This window comes from Nipponia nippon, unplaced genomic scaffold, assembly GCF_047370975.1.
Source record: "Nipponia nippon isolate SJK-2023a ecotype South Korea unplaced genomic scaffold, ASM4737097v1 scaffold_5, whole genome shotgun sequence".
Taxonomy (NCBI): Eukaryota; Metazoa; Chordata; class Aves; order Pelecaniformes; family Threskiornithidae; genus Nipponia; species Nipponia nippon.
The window spans coordinates 78,126,060-78,149,951 of NW_028262369.1; the positions used below are offsets into that span (position 1 = coordinate 78,126,060).

The 23,892-nt window shown below is 37.7% G+C and overlaps 1 protein-coding gene across 1 annotated transcript in view; it reads right to left on the minus strand.

The window, feature by feature from the left end:
• Positions 1-23,892, minus strand: part of MYO3B (myosin IIIB) — a 206,722-nt gene that overhangs the window by 36,244 nt on the left and 146,586 nt on the right. Inside the window, exons 31-33 of the mRNA XM_087731497.1 lie at positions 18,434-18,554; positions 8,703-8,766; positions 7,681-7,819 (exon numbers count right to left, since the gene is read on the minus strand). Of these exons, the coding sequence (XP_087587623.1) occupies positions 7,681-7,819; positions 8,703-8,766; positions 18,434-18,554 (324 nt within the window). The remainder of the gene's footprint in view (positions 1-7,680; positions 7,820-8,702; positions 8,767-18,433; positions 18,555-23,892) is intronic.

The window sequence follows — 23,892 nt, forward strand, 5'->3', positions numbered from 1 at the left end:
TCTGTGAAGAACTGTAAAAATGTAAATAATTCAGGAAAACTTACAGTGTCTTCTATAAAGAAAGATCTGAAATCCAGCTATTACTACTTAGTTGTGGGGAATTCAGCAGAGTGAATTCACATTTTTAAGTATCAGCAAAGAACCAGAAATTATTTGGTAACATACAGCTAGCAGATGAAACCATAGCTCTATCAAAGCCAATGATTAACTGTCTTAGCCTTTTTCTTCTAAAGTTTTCTGAAAGTGGGGAAAAGTTAAAAAATACTGCAGTGTCTCTTTCTTTGCAAAACACATAATTTGTGAAAATATTATTATAATTTTTCTCTTAGGAGAGAACTTTGTGTGCACCCTCAAAGCTCTGTACCTACTGTACTTATTCTAACAAAGTTTACTTAGATAAAATGCTGTGTTTTTTTAGAAACAGAAGAGTAATGAATTAGGAACCACACTATTTGCCTGAGTAGATCAGTCATCTGAGATGTGCTGCTGGTTCAGAGCACTAGTAACGTGGGCAAAATAATAAGGCTGCTAGAGAATACTGAGAGACATTTCAAGCAATAACAACACAACAGTGAAGTAGTGCATGATAAAAAGCTTAACTACCAACAAAGAAATGGCAAAAAGAAGTGCTCAGACAAACCTGTATGTCATGGATAGAAAATGAAGACAGAAAGAGCAGGTGAACTGCAGCCTGGATCAGAAAGACAGTGGTAGGCATTATGCGTTAAGAGGAGAAACTGAACCCCTATTAAAATTTGGGGTTTTTGGCACAGCATTATTGTGTATATATTATTCAACTTTATTAAATTTCTCATATTTCTCAATATTACTTTTCAATATTTCAATGAGAGAGATCTGCAGTCTCTTTTTTATTGCAATGCAGCCATTATGAGCTGAATTTCAAGTTGTTTTATGTAGAACAACTACTGAGCTGTCTCTGGAGAACTTTACTGCAGTTTATCTGTGCAGTTTACTTGCATCTTATTTTATCTCTCACCTTTGATACTAATCAGTCATGGCTGCAGGTCAAATCCTTTTGCATTGGAAACAATCACAATAACCAATCCAGAAGTAAACCAGCCTATAATGAAGTTCACTGCCTAGGGCTAAACATAGAGCTAACATGTTTAACAAATCAAAGCTTGTATTTATCACTTGTCACTGTTTGTGTCTTTGTCTATTGGAGGGTAAAAAAAACAATTAAGAAGCTGAGCAGTAAAGAAAAACTTAAGAATAGCCCAATTCCTTTTCAGATTTGTTGGTCTGTTACTTTGGCAAAACGCAGTCTGCAAATCATGCCATCACAGAGTAGCAAAAGGTTTAACAGAAAGCGTCTGTGGGTGAACCAGTTCAGAATACAAACATCATCAGTACAAATCTCAGCTGAAAACTTTACATAAGGCTGAGAGAAATTCAACTGACTTCACTTGCGTTTGCAGTCAGATTTTTTGAATCCACACTGGAACTATGTGCAGAACTGAAATACTGAAACTGAGGTACTGTATTTCTAACCCTAATGGCTAGTAAAGCTAACAGGCTCCCGCCCAGCACAAATCCAGAAAGCGGAAACTCAGGCTCTCCATGGGATGGGAGGTGATGGTTCCTCCTGGGGCCTCCTGCAGGGTCCCACCATGTGCAATGCAATGCGCAGTAATAGCTAGCCTTAATTGCACCACCAAAATCCATCTGCATAAATATGCAGCCTCACAACCCTGGAAGGGTGATTATCCTTTCTCATAATGATAGAAACAATAGTGATTGCTTTGAGACGTAGCTTTATCTTCAGCTTATTTTCTCAAGAGACATCCTAAAAAATATCTTCTCCTTCCTGTGATTTCTGCTTATACATTTGTAAGGTACAATGAGTAATTTGGAAACATGATTTCTGTTTACTAAGCCCAAAGCCCAGCATTTATCCCAGGTGTGAAGAGGTCAGTAATCCAGTGATACTCTTTTAAGGAAAAAAGAAAAAGCTGCTACTTTTTCTCCTGCTCATGCCCAGTCAGATTTTGGCCCAAAAGCCACAGAACACTACTGTAGCAGGATGCTTTCAATGGAAATTCATTATACAACATACCACATCAGCAACATCTCTGCCCGAGGCTTCAACTGCAACACGGCTAATAGTAATTCCTCTGCTATAGTGTTGTATGTAGTAGGAGAATACTGTGGCGATCTCATAGGCCTCACACATAGCTACAGCATGCTCAGTACAATCAGATCATACTATGTAACACTACCTTGGCCTTTTCAGTGTGTCCTGTAACATTCAGACTGTCCCATGATCATGCTATTTTATTTGCATTTTATTTGCAAAAGAATGACCAACTCAAACCTGACCCACTCAAAAAAACAAGCCCAAATCCTCTGCCCCAAAAAACCCTAAACCCCAGATATGTAGGCAATTTTTCACGTCAAATTTTTATAACCAAGAGACCCAATTCTGCTCACTGTTACAATTCTACTGACTACAGTCAAGTTTTTCATGATTTACATTCCTTCAATGTAAAATTAGTCTCAGTGGGGGGCTTAAAAATGATGAAACGAAACTCCTGATTAGACAACCAAAAATAATTCTAAATAGATTACAAATTCTTTCACTTAAAATCCTGAATGATAGGATTCTGAAATTAATGGCATCCATGTGTCAGTATGATCCCATCTGCCAATGACAACTAGCTGAAAGTCCATGCAGCATTTTACACTACGTTATCTAGCAGCAGTTTTGTTTTTCATTTAGCAAGGAAGGTTTGCTATAATGGAGTCAAACAGGAAGCTGAGTTACACAGACAGAAACAGCTGAATGCCTTGGATTGATCTCTCTCTCACTTGCAGAAAGGGAAGTGGCATCTTTGGTTACAAGGCATCCAGATCTTGATACCACATCTTGTGTGAGACACTGCCTGTTCTTTACCATAATACCTATTACAGTCATGCTGAGATACTGACTTTCTGTGAATCAAAGGATAAAAAGTGCCCCATTTCCAAATTACTAATGATTATTGCTTTGCCGTAGCTGTTACCTTTTTTAAAACAATGTACAAATAGGAATTAAATGTGATCAGTGTTAAAATTATGCTACAATGTTAACTGTAGCTACAATTATGCTACATCTTACTCTACCATGTAGAGTAAGATGGTTCCCTATATTTAAGCACCTTTCACTTGCAAGCACAAAACATCAAATCAAGATTGTACTCTAGGGCTGAGACTGAGGCAGCTTAGAGTAATTTCAATAACAAAGTCCGACTCAAAGAAAACTCTACTCTGAAGCAAAGACCAATCACCTAAGTACATTCTCTGTGGCTTGGGTGTTTTAACACGATTATGGTCCTGAGAGAATTAAAGTTGGATCACTTCTTTAAAACTGGAGTGTATTGGGTCTGGCTGACATGGAGTTAATTTTCCCCATAGTGGCCCTCATAGTGCTGTGCTTTGCATTGGTAGCTAGAAAAGTGTTGATAACACACTAGGGTTTTGGCTACTGCTGAGCAGTGCTGGAACAGCATCAAGGCTGTCTCTCCAACATTCCCCCCTCACCAGTAGGCTGGGGGGTGGGCAAGATCTTGGGAGGGGACATAGCCAGGACAACTGACCCAAACTGACCAAAGGGATATTCCATACCATAGGACATCTGCTCAGCAATAAAAGCTAAGAGAAAGGAGGAGGAGGGGGGCATTTGTTATTACGATGTTTGTCTTCTGGAGTAACCCCTATGTGTACTGAAGCCTTGCTTCCCAGGAAGTGGCTGGACATCTCCTGCTGATGGGAAGTAGAGACTAAATCTTTCGTTTTCCTTTGCTTCTGCATGCGGCCTTTGCTTTTGCTTTATTAAACTGCCTTTATCTTGACCCATGAGGTTTTTTTCCATTTTATTTTCTCCCCCCGCCATCCTGCTGAGGAGGGCAGTGATAGAGCGGCTTGGTGGGCAACCGGCATCCAGCCAAGGTCAACCAACCACATGGAGTTAAGCCCTAACAATTAATGAAGTCATCATTATTTTAAATTTCCTGTTTAGGGTGATGAACCTGTAAATATAATCTGTGTGATGACAACCACAGAGTAACTTTTTGGGAATAACGTCTCCCATGCCCACAATGCCCCTTACTAAAACTTGTCCACAGTACCAACTGAGGTGGGCAGCAGCCTTCCTCCCCATCAATAATTTAACACATTTCATTATCTACTTGCCCTCTATCAGTGCGAAAAAGTCATTACCTTCACACGTTTCTCCAAACCCAACACAACTACATTCACCAAATCACATTGTTATGATTGGTTTACCAGAAAGGAAGAGAAAAATGAGCAACATAAAAATAAAAATACATATTGCAAGGAAAACATTAAAAATGGGTCACTGACGAGTGGGAGTCCAGCTTGAAACATGCCAGGCCCTAATTTCCACTAGTTTTGACAATATAAAAGATTAAGGAATCTAAAATCAAAGGCTATATTGGAAATGGCCTATTGACTTTTACAACTATAGTGCAAGTTTCACTACCTCAGCCTCACACTGTGGGTACAGACACTGCAGATTGCATAATTCCAGATCTCTCAGAAGCCTGGCAAATTTCTCTACCTCTCACAAAGTTTCAGCATTGCAGACAATAGTGTGAGATGCAAGGCATAAATTGAACAACATCACATATACTGTTCTCCCACAAGAGAATGTCCATGGCCAGAGACTCTGCGTATTTTCTCACTTGTTCAAAATATCTGTGTTAGCATCAAGAATTATGCCATTCTCTGGTCAATGCAGAGATACTATTAGCTTTCCTTTTACAAACCTATTTCCTTTACATCTCAGAAAATCTGTCATATTTACTTTTGAGGCAAAGTTACATTGGTAACTATGGAGCACGCACTTCTCATTAATAATTTCAAACATTCTCACTATCTATCTTGTCTAAGGGAATACCACTACTTGGCCTCTGAAGATTACATTTATATTATTTTGATTCTTTCAGTATTGCTTTATTGTGATCAGAATAATTAACTTCTGGCTTAATTGTTACTATTGACTGGACTGTCCTCTCTGCCCAGGCAGTGTGTCACAGCAGGTACACTGGAGGGAATCCTTGGCTTTGCTACTAGTCCTGCCCCACCACTCTGGCAGAGCCCAGGGGAACTTCTGGGCAGTGTAGAGCCAGCCCCTGTGACTCTATGCAACCATAGCGCATGCGTGCACTGAACTTGCGCTGCATGCAGTTTGGCCATACTGCTCAGTCTTTCTATGACCCAGTGTAAAGGCTTTTGAAGTGAAAAAGAGGCTTTTGTTTCTGCATTAATTACAGAGTACAGTCTTCGCAGGATCTTTGTGGAAATTTCCTGGTCTATTTTTCCTTTGCCAATCTACTACTGAGAATGGGCAGCCTGTACTATTAGACAGCTGGGTAACAAGATGTGAGTGAATAGTCTGCTTGATTAATACAAAAATATATAAACTTACACCAACCATTTTTTCCCTTTTGTGTTCTGTCCCCCCTTGACTGCACTAGAGCCTCACCTACCAAGGCCTCAAGACAAATATGCAGCCTGTCCTTCCCTTTGTGCTTAAGCCTGGATGCAGACTCCCTCCTTCTGCTTCATAACTGGGTCCTAGACCAGTGGAGAAACCTGTCACATTCCCTTCCGCGTTGGCCTCTGTGTTCCAGGTACACAGCACTACCACCACACTGACAGACTAGTTCTGCCTGCAATGTAACCTAAAGAGAATTCAAAATCAATCCATAACATTGCAGAATAATGTTTCACTATGAAAAATAACAGTCTTTGCATTGTTTGGACCACCTAGTGGATAGCTTTTTTTGCGTGTGAATAACAGCTTATGTAGTATAGCCCTACATTATAAAACACATGTATTTTATACATATGTTCTTATTCCAAAAAGATATTTGCTACTTCACTTGGTTTTCACAATAGGTCTAACAATATTCTCTCCTTAAAAGTATACTTCACACAGTAAGACTGAATACAGATTGAGCAGCGTGTGAAAGCATCTGAATTTCTGAATGCAAGCTGTGCTTTTAAAAGCACCCAAGGAAGTTATTATTCTTCAGCAGGTTTACTTCCTTCGTAGTCACTCATTGAAGTGTGATTTATATGATTACCTATCTGAATATCTTCACGCTTAACTAGGAAATTCCTTCCTTCTCTGTATTTGCATGCTTATTCATTTACACATACATGTTTCTTAAAAAGTTCAGATCAATGTTGCATTTATCTTATCTTCAAATTCTATTCTTCCATCACTTCACATTTTTTGAAGTCTCTCTAAATTACTGGGTAAGGGGTCTGAATCACACGCTTGCTAAGGGTGTAATTCTGCCAGTTTTAATCTCTCTAACTGTTTTACCTTAGACAAAACGTCTTTGATTTCAAGGAAACTAGTTGCAGGGTAACATACAATATCCAGTGAGAGTAAGGATGACAGATTCGGGCCCTGACTGCTTTCCTCAAGAGGATTTGCTGCAATGAAGATGTTTCTGTTTGACAGGTCTATTGTTTAACTTGTAATAATTTAAGATAGTAATGCACACATCCCCTGCAGTCCTGCACTATGGATTCAAAATCCATATGGACAGAAATGCATGAAGAGAGAATAATGGATTTCTCAAACTGCTGTGTTTACATACTATTCTGTTTTTAGCATGGAAAGCACATTATGCCTGTGTAGAAGACTAAAAACATTGAATTTGCATTATTCACTGTAACAGAAGGATCTCCCTATAAATATCTATCTTCTTACCTTTACCTTGTAAATTGTTTAACTGAACTCAGTCAAGTTTAAACACATAAATTGCAGGATTAGGGCTCAAGTATTCAGAAAAATATTTGTAGACTTACAAGATGAAAGGTGTCCCATTAAATATACAAACAGAAATGTTAATGTATGCCACAAAATTATAAACAACTAATTTTCAGTAATAACCTGGAAATTAATGTATTATCCTTTGTATTTTGGCTCTAGTTACAGATATCACATTATCAACCTACTTCATCTTAAACTGTGGAAGGTATTCTATGATCCAGTATTAAAGTCTGTATTCACGGATCTGCAAGGACATAATGACTACAATAACAGAGAAAAGTATTCTGATAGGTAATGATTTTTTTGAATATTCAAAGATAAACCAGTTAAAACTCAAGAAATGCCATGTTTTACTTCAAGTTTTTAAACTGTTACTGACCATAGCAAAAATAATGTATCAGCAAATAAAATAAAACCCCACATTGCATAGATTGTAGAATTATTGCAGACTTTTCTGTGTTGCTGACTGAATCGTTGTGTGTGTGAACAAACAAGTTGTCTTTCATTCTGTCAAATGTGAGATTTCATGACTGTCTTGCACTTTGGAGGCTGGAAGGCAAAGGGAAGCTGAAGCTCTTGAAAGTCAAATTGATTTCATTAAAAGGGTATTTCAAGATTATTAACCACATTTTTAGTAGAAATTGTATTTTAAAAATATTTTTATTTCTGCCTCTGTAATTCAGGTACTTAAGGGCTTTTTTATATTTCCAGGTTGAAAATGTGTAGAAGAAAGTTAGTTCCTTTATGTTTCCTGCCTTCCAAGGGATTGTTAAAAGACCTCATCAATATATAAAGCAAGTTACATGCTGACAACATGTAGCTTATAAATAGTAAACGAAAGATCTCTGATACTTTATTATATTTCTTACCTCCTTTTTTATGGGATCTCAAGGGACTTGACAACTGATGGTCTGCAACTGACTGGGATTGGCTAATTGATCGTGAATCATTCATTTCGAACGAATGTTTTCGAATAAATGGAGAAGAAGAAATCTCATCCAAATCCTTCTGGAATAAAGAATGCTGGTTTAGGCACATAAGAAATGTATTGATTACACTCTGCCATGATAACTTATAGTTGTGATCTCACAGAGAGCAACTTCTTATTTTCTACAACTCTGTGTAATGTCTAATGCTAGATTTAAGTTACACAAGATTCTTGTGGCTTTCAGCAACATCGACTTAGCACCCATGTCACAAACATTTGTTTACTTTTTCCATTTAACTTATTTATCCCCTTTCCTCATGCAGTTAAATCATAGCATGCACTGTATGCTGATTTCCTCTCATAGTTAATTTGTATCTTTAGAAAAAAGCTATAGGAAGGTATTAATCTGCTTAACATTTCTAAGTACATCATCCAAGGGATTTTGTTTTTTTAATCTTACATATGCTCAGCAGAGTTACTGGCAAAAACTGTACATTTTCTCCATTTCATCCTTTCAACATCAAATGGTAAGCAGCAAAAATTGGATCAGACTTCAAAGACTATGCTGTGCTCCAAGTCACAGAGCGACTCCTCCATTTCACATATTGAATTCGAGCAGGATATCAAAGTGCTACCAAAGAACCTCAGGTCCTTACTAAAAAAGAGTCTCTAACATCTGTAGAAAGTGAAGTGCACAGACAAATCACCTCAGGGAGCAGCTAGCATTTATTCTCAGCAGCAAATTTCCAGCCTTTTGATTCTCTTATTCACTGTACCTCCCTGTCTTTCTACAGAACTAAAGTTCTTAGCAAGCAGGCTTTTGTCTCAAAGACTTCAAAACATCACTAACGGTTTCATGTTCAGATGGCTACGCCAAGCAGCCATGAACACATTGCAGAACTGTGGACTCAGGAATTTGAAGTTATAATGTGATGTTATTTTAGAATATAAACTTAGTAGTACCGTTTTTGTTTGTTTGTCAAGAAAATCAGGCACCACAGGAGAAGACTGGTTACTGGTTTGCTGCCTAAAAGCAAAGAAAAATAAAATATGTAGTTTAAATACTGTAATTTCTTCATTCTTAGAAAAGGTTTACTGGCATACACTTTTTTTTGTTTATTTTCCCTTTTCCCCCTCCCCCAGTTTCTAAATATGCACATACAATCAATTCAGAGAAAACACAGACCAGCCCCATTTCCTCTTATAAGGAAGTGCATGTTATTAAACACAGTAACAGGCTATGAGCAATGAATTTGTCGTTATAAATTTGGGGATACGTGCATATGTGTAAAATGAGTTTATGAGAATTCTATGAAATTGAAGTCATGTATTAAAATTAATTTGACAAGATTTTACATGAAAGTTTTTTTTCCAGGGCTGTGAAAAGCTATTTTCACAGAATTCAAACCTAAGACACTCAAAATTTGACAGATGACGAAGAAGTGAAACATACGGCTTTGTGTTCTCCTAATGCCATTTGGGTTAAGCACAGAGCAAGGAGTAAGAGTTCTTAGATTCTTTGTCTATGTCTGTTAGTATTGTACCACCACATTATGTCACCATAAAAATATTAAAGGCCAACTCCTGCTCTCATTAATGCTAATTAAAGTATCATCAAAACCTTCTGCAGGCCCTGATCCTTGCTGGCAGGCCTTTGAAGTCAATGGATCTCTTCAATAGTAAAGTCCACCCAGACAGAACTTGCTCCAGAATCTTTAGCTATACAAAACCAAAAAAAGATACTACCAACTTCATTTGATGGATAAAAAAATGAGGTTCATAGATATTATTTGATATGCTCATGGTCCTAAAACTGGGATTAAAAGCAAGATTTTCTGATTGTCAAAACATGCCTCAGCCATTGAATCATTACTCTCCAACCTGCTCACAACCTTTCTGAAAACACAATTAATGGCAGTTCTATTTCTACTTACAGATGAAAACATCTGAAATCTAAGTTTCAGTCATAGATTTTGGTTTAGACATATATATCATAGCTTTTTTCATAGACGGGGAAAAGCTTTACAAGGTACTAAGTATCTCTTTCAGTTTTACACAGTTATTGCAACTGAATACATTTCAGCCCTTTCAGTCACAGTGGGATGGGGGAATATAAAGAACAAAAATTACTTTACTAATTAAAAAATACAACATATGTTATTTCAAATTTCATTTTTTGTCAATATTTATGTTTCAGTCAGCTATACTAGTTATAAATTACTCACGTAACAATAGAACAACTTTAAAAAATACGTCTGGCCACATGTGCATTTTACCTTTCAAAACGCACCTACAAAATGTACCCTTTAAAAATACTTCAGATTAAAATACTACTACTGAAGGACTTGAAACATTTTAGACTATTATATATATGATAGTGCTATATCACCATGCATACGTATTAGATAATACATTTATTCTGTGACATCCACAGAGGCTACTGAAGTATTTCAATCCTTGTTTGCAATAGGGTTTAGGCTCTTAGGTTAATTAAGTTTGTCAGCTCAAGAGTGCTGACTTGAATTGTTTCAAACTAATCACAACAATGATGGCATCACAGTTGTCAATAAGCTACCTCAAGGTGTGGGAACAAAATGAAGCATTCACGAGCACAGTAAACATTCAACTTTTTTGTAATGTTGTAATTTCGTGAATGAAGTTTGGATTTGCTTGTCAGGTTTGGGGAATTAAAATTCCCCTTATTCTTTGACACTAAGAAAGAGAAGGAAAACATTCTGCCTAAACTGTAATTTGAATTTAAACTGATGTTTTCCTTGCAGGAAATGGAGGGATCCATTTTAAAAATGCATTCCCATTTTGTACTGGCACACTTCTTGTACAGGAAAGTATAAAATATGCCTACCACTGTATTTGACATTGCATTTGTGCATGTACCATATTATCTGTAAAGTTCTTTATTACTATTCATCTTGGATATATATTATTTAGATAACAATTTATTGAGTGGGATTAGTTAGATAACTTGCCATTTTCCCCAAAATTACTCAAGCTTTGGTTGAGATGATTCATTCCCCCACCCCCCAATACTGCAGAAAATAAAACCAATATGAGCTAAAAATCATTAATGATCTTCAAATATCACTGTGGTGGATGTAAAAATCAAAATCTGCTGTTGAATCAGTATGTTGCAAATGGCCTACAATTCCAAAACGGACTGAATTGTCATCTAAATTTAAATATTCAGATTTTGGGGTGGTTTGGATCTGGATCTGAATCTGCAGCTTGAACTAATCTCTACCTTCTATTAAAAAAAAAAAATCTAGAATTTAGTATGGTTTTGCCAGCACTTTAACTTTGCCAGGGCTAGAAGATTGTCAAAATGTTTAAAGCAGGTAAAGTTCAGCAACTTGCCTTCTGTACAGCTTAAGCTAGTAAAAATCAGCCTCCGGAATTCTGAAGCCCTTAGACCCTGACTCTCTGTCAGGATCCCAGTGATGCCGTGTTTCTGATGAGAACAATCCTAAGTAGGATTGTATTTGGCGCAAGATACCCCATCCTTCCACAGAATGTACTGTTGCTGATGTAAGTATGTACTTGATGATTACTAGTTTTCACTCATGAGCTTTTTGTTGTATTTTTCTCCCCCTGTCCTGTTAAGATGGGGGAGTGACAGAGCAGCTTGGTGGGCACCTGGCAGCCAGCCAAGGTCAACCCATCACAATGTCAAACTGGCAGGGAATACTTCTGAAAACATGGCATCAACTGTAGATGCTGAGCACCTTGAAATTAGTCGCTGAGCTATTCTGAAAATTTGGCTAGTATGTAATATGAAAAATGCAATAGCAACAGGAGGGCAGCTCAGCTGTAGTTAGTTCATATGAGCCAATCAGTGATGATAGCTAACATCTTCAAAGGTGGCATCTGAGGCTGATTCTGAGATGCAGGGTATTTTCAGGTATCTTTGAAGAAATTGCTTGTCCTATAGTTTCCAAAAATTTTTATTTTCCACATTTGCAGGAAAGCAGTGTTTGGGTCAGAGAGATGAGATCCAGTCAGCACACTTACCTGGGAAGGATGCAAGAGATCAGGTTCACGTGCCTGGTTTCAGTCAGGCAATACAACAATTTGCTGCTGAATGTTCAGCTACTGAGCTGTAATACACCTCAGTCTTCACATATGGACTGTCTATAAATCACTCAATTAGCAAGAAACATTGACAAAAAGAGAAACATTGATTCTTAGGGTCTGTCTACACATCTGTATAGTGTATAGCCACACTATCCTTAGCACTGAAAGCAGTCAAACCATAACAGCATAAGACTAGAAGCACAGACTAATTTATGCTGGAGAAAAATAGCTAGTTTTGGAGTTACTCTGGCCATTATGAGTGTAAGTAAGTCATGCAATTTGGACTTTCATTATTTAAAATGCTTTTGAAAATGCTAGAAACACTCCTAGATATTCCACTAGAAAGAATACAGCTCATTTTGCAGAAATAATGTATTCCTGAACAGAAGAAATTTAATCCTTCCAGCATGGGTAGATGAAAAATTCCAAAGGGATGGCAAGGAGGGAAAAAAAAAAAAAGATGACACTGAAAAATTGTGCCCAAATTTCCATTTACACCTTTATAAATCATGAGTAACTATTTGAACTTATGAACTGTAAAGTAATTAGAAGCTCACAGGCCAGCAGAATCAGGCCCAATGGGTTCCACTGCATGCCACAGGAATTGCAGACCTCTTATTTCCATCACAAGCAATAACCTTAATGTTTGCTATGATTACAAATAGGAAAGTGAAGCAATTAAAGGAAAGCAGAATGTCTTTATATCAGCTTTTACTGTGGAAAGAAATAAAAATTCATATTCAAAAGATCACAGTGTGGTCTTGACAGAAACTGAAATTATCCAAGGAGGGAATTATGAAGCAATGTGAGCAGTAAATCTCCAGGACCTGACGGCATTCATCTGAAGGTTCTGAAAAAAAAAAAGGTTTAAAATGTGGAGATGAGACCCTTTCAAGCAACTATCCATGAAGAATAGAAGCACACTAACAGAGTCTTTTTTTTTTTCCTTTTAATCAAAAGAATCCAAGGAAAGTTTTGTTATTGACTGTCTCAGTGAACCTCACTTTAGTGAGAGGTAAGCTGCAGATCACGTCAAAGAAAGCATAGCAGAAGATAGAAGAGTTTTTATATGGAACAGTTTAATTCACATTAAGCCAGCTTCTGAACTGATCTGTGCTCATGTAACTGAAATCATGTTTATTCTCTACTCTTAGGGATACATGCGATATCATGTTTATGTGTCCACCAGTGTCCATGTAGGTGAATCCACATTGCATACTATTTCAATGGGCCTCCAGCTGTTGCAGAACATTCAGAAATGAACATTGTTCATTTTTCAGGCACAGCAACAACGCTGTTGCATGTAAAGCTGAACCAAGGAGAATTCCTCTAGAACAATTTTTAGACTTACTGCCTACACTGATGCAGCCACGGCTGCTGGCACTAAAAAGCTATAAAAGTGGCTGACTTGCAATGCCAAACACACTGGCACAGAGATGTTACATTTCAAGAAGTCACTCTGTATTTATAAATCATAAAAAGAACCTTGGCAAATCATTGAAACCACCCCCATTTTCAGAGAAAAATCAGCTACACCTAGCCTTTCTCTTTTTTTTTTTTTTTTGTCATAAGTTTGTCTAGGCTGATTTTTAAAACCTACAGTGATGGAGATGTCAAAACTTCCCAAGGTAACCTACACAAGGCTTAACTCAGCTTACTATCAGTGAGCTTTTCTTGATGTCTAACCTAACTCTCCTGTGCTGCAATGCAAGCCCATTATTTCCCGCCTGATTCTCAATGGAGAACAGTTTGTTCCTCTCCTCTTCACATCAGCCTTTCATGATTGAAGAAATGATACCACATGTACCCTCAGTTTTTCATCTCCCTTACAGATCTCCCCTTTATAGAGATGTGATAATTTTTGTTGCTGAGGGACTTGCCCATTTTCTTGAAGTGCAGTGTCTAATAGACTACACTAACTGAGGTCTTGACAGTGTTGACAAAAATGCTACGATGCACATGTGTATCCTCATTGCTACTACCCAATGTAAACTTTGGAGCAGGGTGCCATTACTGACTGACATTCATTTTGTGGTTCATTACAGTCCATGTACCTCTGTTTCTAATTCTAATCCTGCCCTCTTAAACCCTTGTAACCATCACTCACTTAGTACTGATACAAATCTAGTAATCAAATTCTGCTTCATCAGTCAAGCCATTAATGAGTAGAAATAGACTCATTTCTGAAACTTGACTTTCAGAGGCATACGTCTTGTAGAACAGAGAAACACTGATAATTATTCTTCGTCTATATCTTTCCAAACACTTAAGTTGGTATGCCTGTGTAGTTTTGTTCGGGCTTTATTATCCAGTCTTGATTACCTCAGTCTCATGTGAATGTGAAGGGTTTTCCTAAAATGAATGGTTTCTGAGAACCTATGCTGACCAAAGCATGAACATGATACCAACTAGTTAAAAAGAGGAAGATGTAAGGAGAAAAATCACAATGAATTCAACTCAAGAGTGTGAACTGTTGTTGATGTCAGGTATCTTCTAACATGCATCCTTAACACACAGAGCTCCATAAGGAAACAAAGGAGCAAGGGATACTCACTTACACGCAGTTATAGTTACAGACATAACTGATGTGTAACAATATCACTATGTGGAAACAATGCTTTCTGCTGTACTACATGGTATAAGGCCACTGATCATGTACATATAGTTAATGTATATTGTGATATTTAGCAGTCAGTGAGCTACAGTAAAAAAAGAACAATACAGGAAGTATTTTCCACAGTATGTATTAGATCAGTATTATTTAACACAATTTTCATTTGGGAGGGAAATGGATAAGAAGATGGTGGAACATGCAGGTTACAGATGCTTTGATGAGATTCTAAAGGGATTTAAAGATATTTGAGGACGACAGCTCTGTCTGAACAAGAACATGAACAACGTACTGTAGATTAAGGTCCTTAGTCACTGAACTGTAGATTATCCTGCTAAGAACAAGAACATTTATGAAAAATATATTCACTAGCCATCTGTCAGTCTAACAAGTTAAAAATCACAGGACGTTTTAGAAGATTACTTCTCCCTTCTCCACAGATTATTCCTAATTAGCTCAAGAGATCCCTAATACTAACTTGAAATTGTAGCTATGCCATTGCAAAATGCAGTATCTTCGATTTCTTGCGATGAGCAATTGTAAAATGGAGGCAGACATGAGGCGAGGCTGGTGTCTGCGCTGGCCTCATGAGAGGGGAGACCCTGTCACTCTCCTCCCTTCTCTGCTACCTATTAAGCTCTCTGCAGAAGGGTAAATCTGCTATTCAGTAGGGTGGTAAAAAGGGCTCCGAAAGGTTTTCACTTTCTCTATTTGAATTTAGTCCTGATCATGTTTGGCTCTTTAAAATAACTCTGCCCTTTTTAAGTTTTGAATGAGCTACTTTGGGAAAGGGTTTGACTGTGATTCAGTTCCTTCATGCCACACAGGCCTGCAGGTTCCTCTCAGTAGCTGATGATGTCAAGAAAGGGCTTGGCAAGTGTCGCATACACAGTCTGGGTTTTAGGGAGGAATTCGGACTTAGTATCAGTCTCCCTGGTGTACAATTAATCCCATGACCCTTTTTAGGTAGAAAGAGTCACAGGCAACTCCACAGCTCTGTGGAACTGAATGGAAAAACATTTCTTCCATGAGATAAAGCCACTTCCCTGCTAACGTTTACATTATTTTCCTATACCTATTTGTATTCCTATCAGAAATATGCGCCAATTCTCAATGTGTTTTTACTTACTTGTGACATCAGCTTCATACAGGAAAGGTTTTTGCATTTGAACACAGTTAATACTGGTTTTCAAGTCAAGCATATAAATGCAGGAAACATTTAACATGCAATGTTTAATGTGTGCATTGAATTAGCATCCTACATCATTTATTAGCTTGAGTTTGCTTATGTCCTGCATTCACTGACTGAAGAGCGTGAACTAGGTGTAGAGATTCAATTTCCTTGAAGGAATTCAATTTTTTTTAAAGTGGCCATTTCTTCTGAACACTTCTGAAATTCATTGTTTAGTAAAACTGAGTGCTTTATATATAATACTGTAACTTCTTTTTTTAACAGATCCTTGAGAAAGCAGCAGGTTATCATACATTTAAATGTATAGTTATATTTCTGTGCATACAACAGAACAGAACTGTATATCATTTTGCTTTCTGATCCTGAGTACCTCTAAGCTCATTTTTCATTTTCCAAAACTACCGGTTAGGGAAAAAAATGGAACAAAATAAAAGAAATGGAAAGAAATGAAAGGAAATGAAGAGAAAAGAATATTCTATTATTCGATACTTCAGTTCCACAGTATGTGAAGCCACAGTGAGGCTGTCTTCTCTAGGGACAGATTACCAGCTACTGTGTTAAACATCTGCACTATTATTCAGCAGCCTTCCTGTTTCCTACAAGTTTCCTGTATGACTGAACAGCCATATGCTTAAAACACAACAGCCCAGTAACAGCTACATGTAGAAGTGAGGCTTGATTTATGGGAAGTAAGTTATCGGATTTAGTCCTAAGATTCTGAACGTCACCTGTGAAACGCTGAACATTTTCAAGTCTCACTGAAATCACTGGTACCTGAGGCCACTGCTGAGAAATTTATAGGATTAGGCATATAATCTGCAATATTTGTTGGGGCTAAACTTGAGAACTGCCAGCAGTAATGGCAGTTTAGCAACTCCAAGCAAAAGAAGGTATGAATTTATTTATCTGTCTGATTGTGCATAGCAATCAGGACTGCGTGCAAGACCTGAATGGCCAATGTATTTTACATGGGCATCTTCAGGCCAGATATCTAAAGGCATTTAGACATTGATTTCAATGTAAGTTCGGTGGCTGAATATCTTTAAAGGTCTGTATATTTGTGCTTCATAGAGCCCAAATTCAACTCAACAGTTAGTGAACCATAAAATCTTCATGAGCCTCAAGGGATGTACAATTAAGCAAGCTGTACCTAATCCAGAAAAATACATTTGTTTGGAGAGCAACAAGGAATTCCAGAAACAGCCTAATGCAAAAAGGGAAGAAAATAATTCCTGGCTAAGTACACATAACACAGATGAAGGAAAAAGTTTAAAGAGGCTGTGTGCCTCCAAACAAGTCCAGGTGAAAGCTCTAGATCACTAAAAAGAAAACAAAGTATATTTACATTGTAAATCATTATAATTTGGGATGTCAAAGAAAACTTATAATAGATTATTAGCTCTTGCTTTTAACCATCAGTGCAGACTGGAGAACAAATGAACATGCGATCATCAACAGTTCTAAAGAGATCACAAGATACGCACCCCTTAAGTACTTAAGAGACAGAAGGAGCTGCATGCACATGAAGGGAATCATAAATTAGGAAGCTCATTGCCCCAATGAGCAGTGAGGCAACCCAAATACAGAGCTATGATGGTAAATTGCAGTGGGCTCATTCTTTTCCCTGAAAATCATTACCAAACCCATTTATTAATTTATTTAGTCCTTGTCCAATGGCCTGAACCTTTTTCATGCTGAAAACAGACTACTGCAAAGGAGAGATTCTGGAGCACCATTAACCTACAAGAATGCTGGTTCCACACCTGAACAAAATCCTATAAGAATGCACCAGAGCATGTAGCAGATATTATTCAATCTAAATCACTGGAAGTTAGCATGGAAGTTAACATAACTCAATGTTATAAGCATACACAGAGACAGAAACACTGTTTTGGAGAAGTTAACAGTTACTTTAAAAAAGTGTCTTCTTAATGGAATAACAGCATCAAGTTACAGTCAAGCAAGTCACTGATTTCCTCAGAGAACTTTTAAGAGGTATAACAGAACCTGCATTTATATGCTATATAGGAAGTATATAAAATAACAGGAGTAAGAACTGGAAGAAGCACTGAGATGTCCTCATGCCCACACCACAGCAGGAGAGATCTCATAACTCTTAGTCACTGAAACTTGCTAATCAAAGGGATTAATCCAGCAAATGCAGCTACCTCTCCTAGAACACTTGGAGAGACAGACTATGACAACAGCTAAACACATAACAGATCCCTCTTGCCTCTCATACTGAAGGAAGTGCGAGGGGGACATTTGTCTGGAGTGACTCCATTGGTAAGGAAGGTTAAGATACCCTTCCTCTACAAAGAGGAGGGCGCCACTATTACGGTTTAGAGCATTCCTAGGCTTTCTGTCAGTGACTTTTCCATCTGCTTTTTACAGCTCTTTTCCCTCTCTTATTGCTGGTCTGCATGGAGCTTTACAGACACAGAAGGGTAACTTTCCACTCTTGAGAATTTAATAACATGCACTGCAGTCAATTCTGAAATGCTGAGCACTTGCAATCCTGTCCACAATCTACGGTATTCTAGGTACTTCCGAGAAGTGCACAGAAACAGGACAGCAACCCAAGACAAACAGCACCGTAAATAAATCTAACTCAGCTAACTGGGAGAACTCTGAGATGACTAAGCTGGTGGGGGGACTGGCTTACCTACAGGTGCTCATCCTCAGAAAATGGCAGATTCCCTAAGAGCTGGCTGAATCACGATGATGCACCTGCTCCTTTCAGATCTCATTGTGTGGAAAATGACTTCTGTTAGATAATAGACAGCAAAGGATTCAACTCACCAGTGCTCTTCACAGCCAAAATCAGAAGTAAAGCAGCTGCTTATAAGCTGAGGATCTGCTACACAGCCAGTGCTCTTTTTCAAGCTTGCGTAGTTTTTACGAACAATATATCCCCTGAAAGCTAAAAAACAGTTATGCATCAGAGAAAAATTCTGCAGAGCCTGAAATGCAGACTGGCTCTGCAGTGCACAGCTGAATGCCCTCAACTTTTACTGAACCAGTGGACAGAAAGAGCACTTAGCACCTCACAGGGGTGGCTCCAGTGTTTGCAATGTTAACAACAGCTGGAAACTATACAGGGCCTTACATTCTCACTGTTACAGTGACCACTTCGCACAGCCCAGGCAAGGAGAACAGGCCTTGAAATGAGAACATGTCTAATTTAAATAGGAATTCTGCTTAGAATGTATTAAAATACATAGTAGAAAATCACTCCCCAAACACCTTCTTTAATCACAACTGCCATGATTTGAGCTAGTCAGAATTTTACAGAATCAGAAGTTTTACCTGCTTTTATTGTGGGGTAGAGGGGTGAGGAGCCAGGGACAGATATATTCAATTAAAACTAGAAAAATGAATAATCTCTTCTCCTATTTTTCAATTAACTGTAACCATAACAGAACATTTAAAATACCTCTCATACAAATAATCAGGAAAAAAATCTACAGAGACTGGAATTTATACCATTCATAAAAAAAAGAGCAGAACAAAACAATCACTGGAAATACTAAATGAAGTAGCAAACATGCAGTGAAATGAAATGGCAAAGAAAATAGCAATGAATAACATTTTGAAGATATCTGCATCCTTTATTTTCAGGGACTGTCTCTGGATTTGGGTACCTAAATAACTTAACTACTTCTGTAGTTTTATCTGACATGAATTTGCCTGAATTCTTGACACCTGTGAGCAGTTATTAATAAAGCTCCAGCACAAACCACTGATAGCGATACATACTGCACTTAGGACAAAAGACTAAAAAGTATTGCAATGTACACTTAAACCCACAAATTTTCAAATTTTATTTCTTGTAGTTTATTTCAAGCATTATTTTAAGTACAAATACCATGATAAAAGGGGAGAAAGGGCTGAATAATGAAGAAAGTAAGTACAGTACCAATGCAGTAGTTGAAGGGTGCAACATGCAGTTGCTGAATAAGAAGGCAGAGGGTTGTGAGGGAAAGGAGTTGTTTATTAGTCTAGCAGGACTGCAACTTAAACAGTGAGACAATATGTAAAAGAAAATTGGAGCTGAGATGAGGAAATGTTATGATTTTGAGGAAAAAAATTCTCTGTCCAGGAAAAGCTTTTAAGCACACTAAACATATGTGAAAGCAGAGTCAGTCTGGGGACTAATTACCCAAGGAGGAGGAGAAAAGCCTTCTCATTGGGGTTCCTACAGTCCAGGGTTAAATATTACAGTGGGATGTAGGACAGGCACAGAAATGGGGTCTAGGGCAACCTCATGTAGGATCAGGGTCAAGATAACATTGTAGATTACAAAGGGAAATCAGGAGGTAGAATAAATATAGAATATAGAATAAATTGAGAACAGATAAGTTGATCAGAAGATTAAAGTTTTCTCTGTATCTGACACCTCTGATTTTATGAAAACACTACAAGTAGGCATTACCTACACAACAGAGAATACAGACCCTATAGAATTTGAATCCCTCAATTATTACCAAATTATGAGATAATTGATTGATTTCCCTTTTCTTCCATTTAACTACTCTTATAAATTTAGCTCCCCATTCATGGTTTTTTTCGCATAATGAAAAGATGGTGGAGGAAACAAAATAGAGGTACCTTGATTGCATCTGCTCTTTCCCTTAGGAAAGGGCTGTAACTAATCCCTTCTTTTCTATTTTAATTCCTGTATAGTGTTAATGGTCTTCTTTTCAGCCACCTACCTCCACAAAAATATGTGGTGTTGCACTTACTTGTGCAATATAAGAAAATGAAAACCATCTGAACAGTTCAAGCTGTGGTATGCAATGCACCATAACAATCTAAGCATTTCAGTGCTACTGAGGTTTCCAGGGTAAGAAGCAGCAAAAATTGCCTTTTAATGAGAGGTTACCAAAATAAATAACCATTCACTTTACAGAAGGCATGACAGAAGTTGGGCCTGCTGAGGTGTTGTACTGAATACAGAGCTCAGGTATCGTGAGGCTGAGGAACTTTCCACCCTTAATAATCAGACTGGAAAAGTCTGCCTGTCTGGCAGAGATGAGGCAAGCATTCACTTGCCCCATGTGATCCTGCTTCCAATCCTTAACTATCCCCTACTGACCAGACAAGGAGCCTACTCCGATACTGGCAGCAGAGACAGCTGGCCAGCAGCCACCTCTCTGCAGCTGAAACATGCAGAGTATCAGTCAGGCGATGGACTACTATAAAGAAGCACTGAAACAAATGAACTAATAAGATAAGCTTCAGTTTTATTTTTAGTAATTTCCCAGCTTCTAGTAGTTCTTTGCATGTGTGTGTGTCTATAAAATCAACCCTGATACCTACTGTGATTTTGTTTTTTAAAATTCTTTTTCTTTTTCCCTGAGACTTTTATTAATGTCAGTATAACCACTTTGGTCTTTCCCTCATTCACTACATAAAACCTGCTATATCTGATTTAATAAACATAGTTTTTACCCTGTCTTTTGTTTTCACACATATTTTCAAAATCAACTCCTCTTCAACTTAACCTTTCCACAAGCCAGTTTCCAACATTCTTCTAGAATACTTTGAATCTGACAGGTCCATGGCTGTATTTTTCCTACTTTCCCTTTGACTCATGGGATAACTGAAGTAGCAGGATAAACAAACTTGTCTCTCTCTCAAAAGCTTCATCGAGCATTAGTAGGACTGCATCTTTTCAACATTTATTAACCGGATCTATAATGTTTCAAAAGAAATGCATATGCAGAGAATTCTACTGGGGAAGCCTGAGAGGCTGGGAAGCTGCTCCATCACAGCAATTTGCATTACTGACTGGTGCTGGTTTTGACACTAAGCACTTGGCTCAAAGAGTGTGAAATTAGCAGACTCATGTTGCTACTGCTCCATGAACAATCACTGCATCATTGAAGAAGAATGATTACCAGCTGTCACCTCATTTTCACCTTATCCAGTCTATATTCCAAACTTTCCAGCAACAGTATCTTTAACCCTGCTCTTTACATAGCCAAAGAGGACAGGATCTGAAAAGCAACATAGGAACTGAACTTAATTTTAACACCTCTATTAGTAACTCAGTGTTAAATGTTTTATGTGCCACAATTTAGGACATGAATTTGTACTTCTTGTATTGATCAATTCCCATACAAACAGAGTTTTCTGTCAGCTCCAGCACCTAGCAAAACAAGAATATATTTACCTCAGGGAGCCTGAAATTTGGTGTCTTGCAGTTAAAAACCTTTATTTTAAGGTCTAGGTACCAAGGCATATACATTACACACAATGTCGTACAATTCCAGATAGAAAAAGTCCAGGCATTTTCCCTCTCATTCCCATAGGAAATATATAGTTACAGAGCAAATTGTGAAGTACAATGTAGAAAGATCAAAGCTGAACAATCACAGGTCTATACAAGAAGTATAAAGAACGGAGACGAAGTAGTATTTTAAACAGCAGAAGGATTCATTCTCAGTCGTAAAAAAATGTTAAGCACACATTTTCTACACAGACATATTTTTAATTGATAATATCACCTAAAATAGCATATAACAGCAACTCGGAAATGAAACCTCATGCTTGTTGAAGAGAAGATATCATGGTAGTTTGTAATCAGAAGTTGATTTGCTACGAACAGCATATCACTTTCTTAATTTGCCTAGTTAAAAGAACATTCAGCAGCTTAACTAACAACACCTGAGAGGATTTGGAGCCCATGAATCTGATTCTTCACTCCATGCCAAACTAATTCTAATGAACAGTAAAAGGGATGGAGAGTCACATCCTTTGCTGGGTCCCATGAATGCCTCCCCTCTTTCACCTCTCACTCTGGATGGGTATTTCGTGATGCCTGTTCAATAGCAGAAAAAAACAACTCTTGTCTTAAGTTCTCCGGCAGAAGCATTACAAGAAAGCAAGTCACGAGTTCTCACATACAAGCAGTAACTATCAGTAACAAGCAGTGACTATTAGGAAGACTCACAAGGCTGCCATCAGGACTGGTGTCACTGATGCACATCACCACTTGAACATAAGTTTTTTAATTACCATGCATTACAGTCTCTGATCTTGAGACTTGGTCAAAGAAAAAAAAGTGAAGATGACTGTGAAACTCTTTGTCAACATCAGCAAGGGAAAGGAATAGGTTTTCCAATGCATTGTTGGACAATGTACGTTGTTGTCCTTTCCTGGTTTTAGCAAGGGCATGAAATCCAATAAGAATGGTCTCCTTTTCATCTCTTCAAAACCAGGAGAGAAAATCAAAAGGGAATGCAGACATATTCACATCGACAGAGCTTAGCTCAGAGATGGGGAGAGAATATCGGACCTCATACTTCAAAACCATAAGGCCTTCTCACTTTTCCTAACGTGTTCCCTGCACACGAGCCGCAGGCTTTTAATGGTTACTGGAGATAAGACACTAAAAGTGAAGAATTACTGGATGTCCTAAGCTAGTACAGAACACAAAGAGATGGAAGAGTAAAGTTAACTAAAGCTGTGCAGCCTGTACAAACCAATCTGGTTTACCCTGAACGTGAAATCAAGGGAATACAATGAGCCAGTTCAGCTGGCATTAAGAAAAACACATACGTCTCTTCAATGGTTCTTACACTGACAATGTAGTTAAAAGGAAGAAAATTAATGATATAAGAAAGTAAAACTGGATCTGCTACTTAGGGGTTGTTATTTTCAGGAAAATTAAAAAATATATATTTTTAGATATATTTATAAAGTGCTTAAAAGTTTTTGGAACATTTTATTCGTAATTCTTAGATCTATACAACAGCATTAGCTGAATACATGTACACACACATGTACATAGTGATATAAACAGACGGATAAATATAGGGTTTTCAGGAAATACTTCCTTTTCTTCTGTTGAAGCCAACATTAAATCTTTCCTGTTGAAAATCCCAAAGGTAACACTCCTATTAAAAGCTTACATTTATTATAAATGTAAAAGAGTAAATTACAGCTGTTCTCAGGCCCTCTTTTTTTATTATAATGGAGTAAATTTTGCCAGAAGCACATGTTAGAGATACGTAAATAGTGAGCAACACTGGATGGGCAGAAGTTACAGAAAGAAAGCAATTTACAAAGGGATGCTTCATCTGGTTTCCTTCTGAACATCCATCACTTCTTATTTTAAAAAAAGAGTCCAAATCTTGAGTTCTTGATAAAGAATTTTCCAATACAATGTGACATATGGTGAGTGTGCGAGCACGTGTTGGAGGAGGAGATGGTGGCTCAATGGATTAGTCATTTGCCTTTCACCTCTGGAAGCA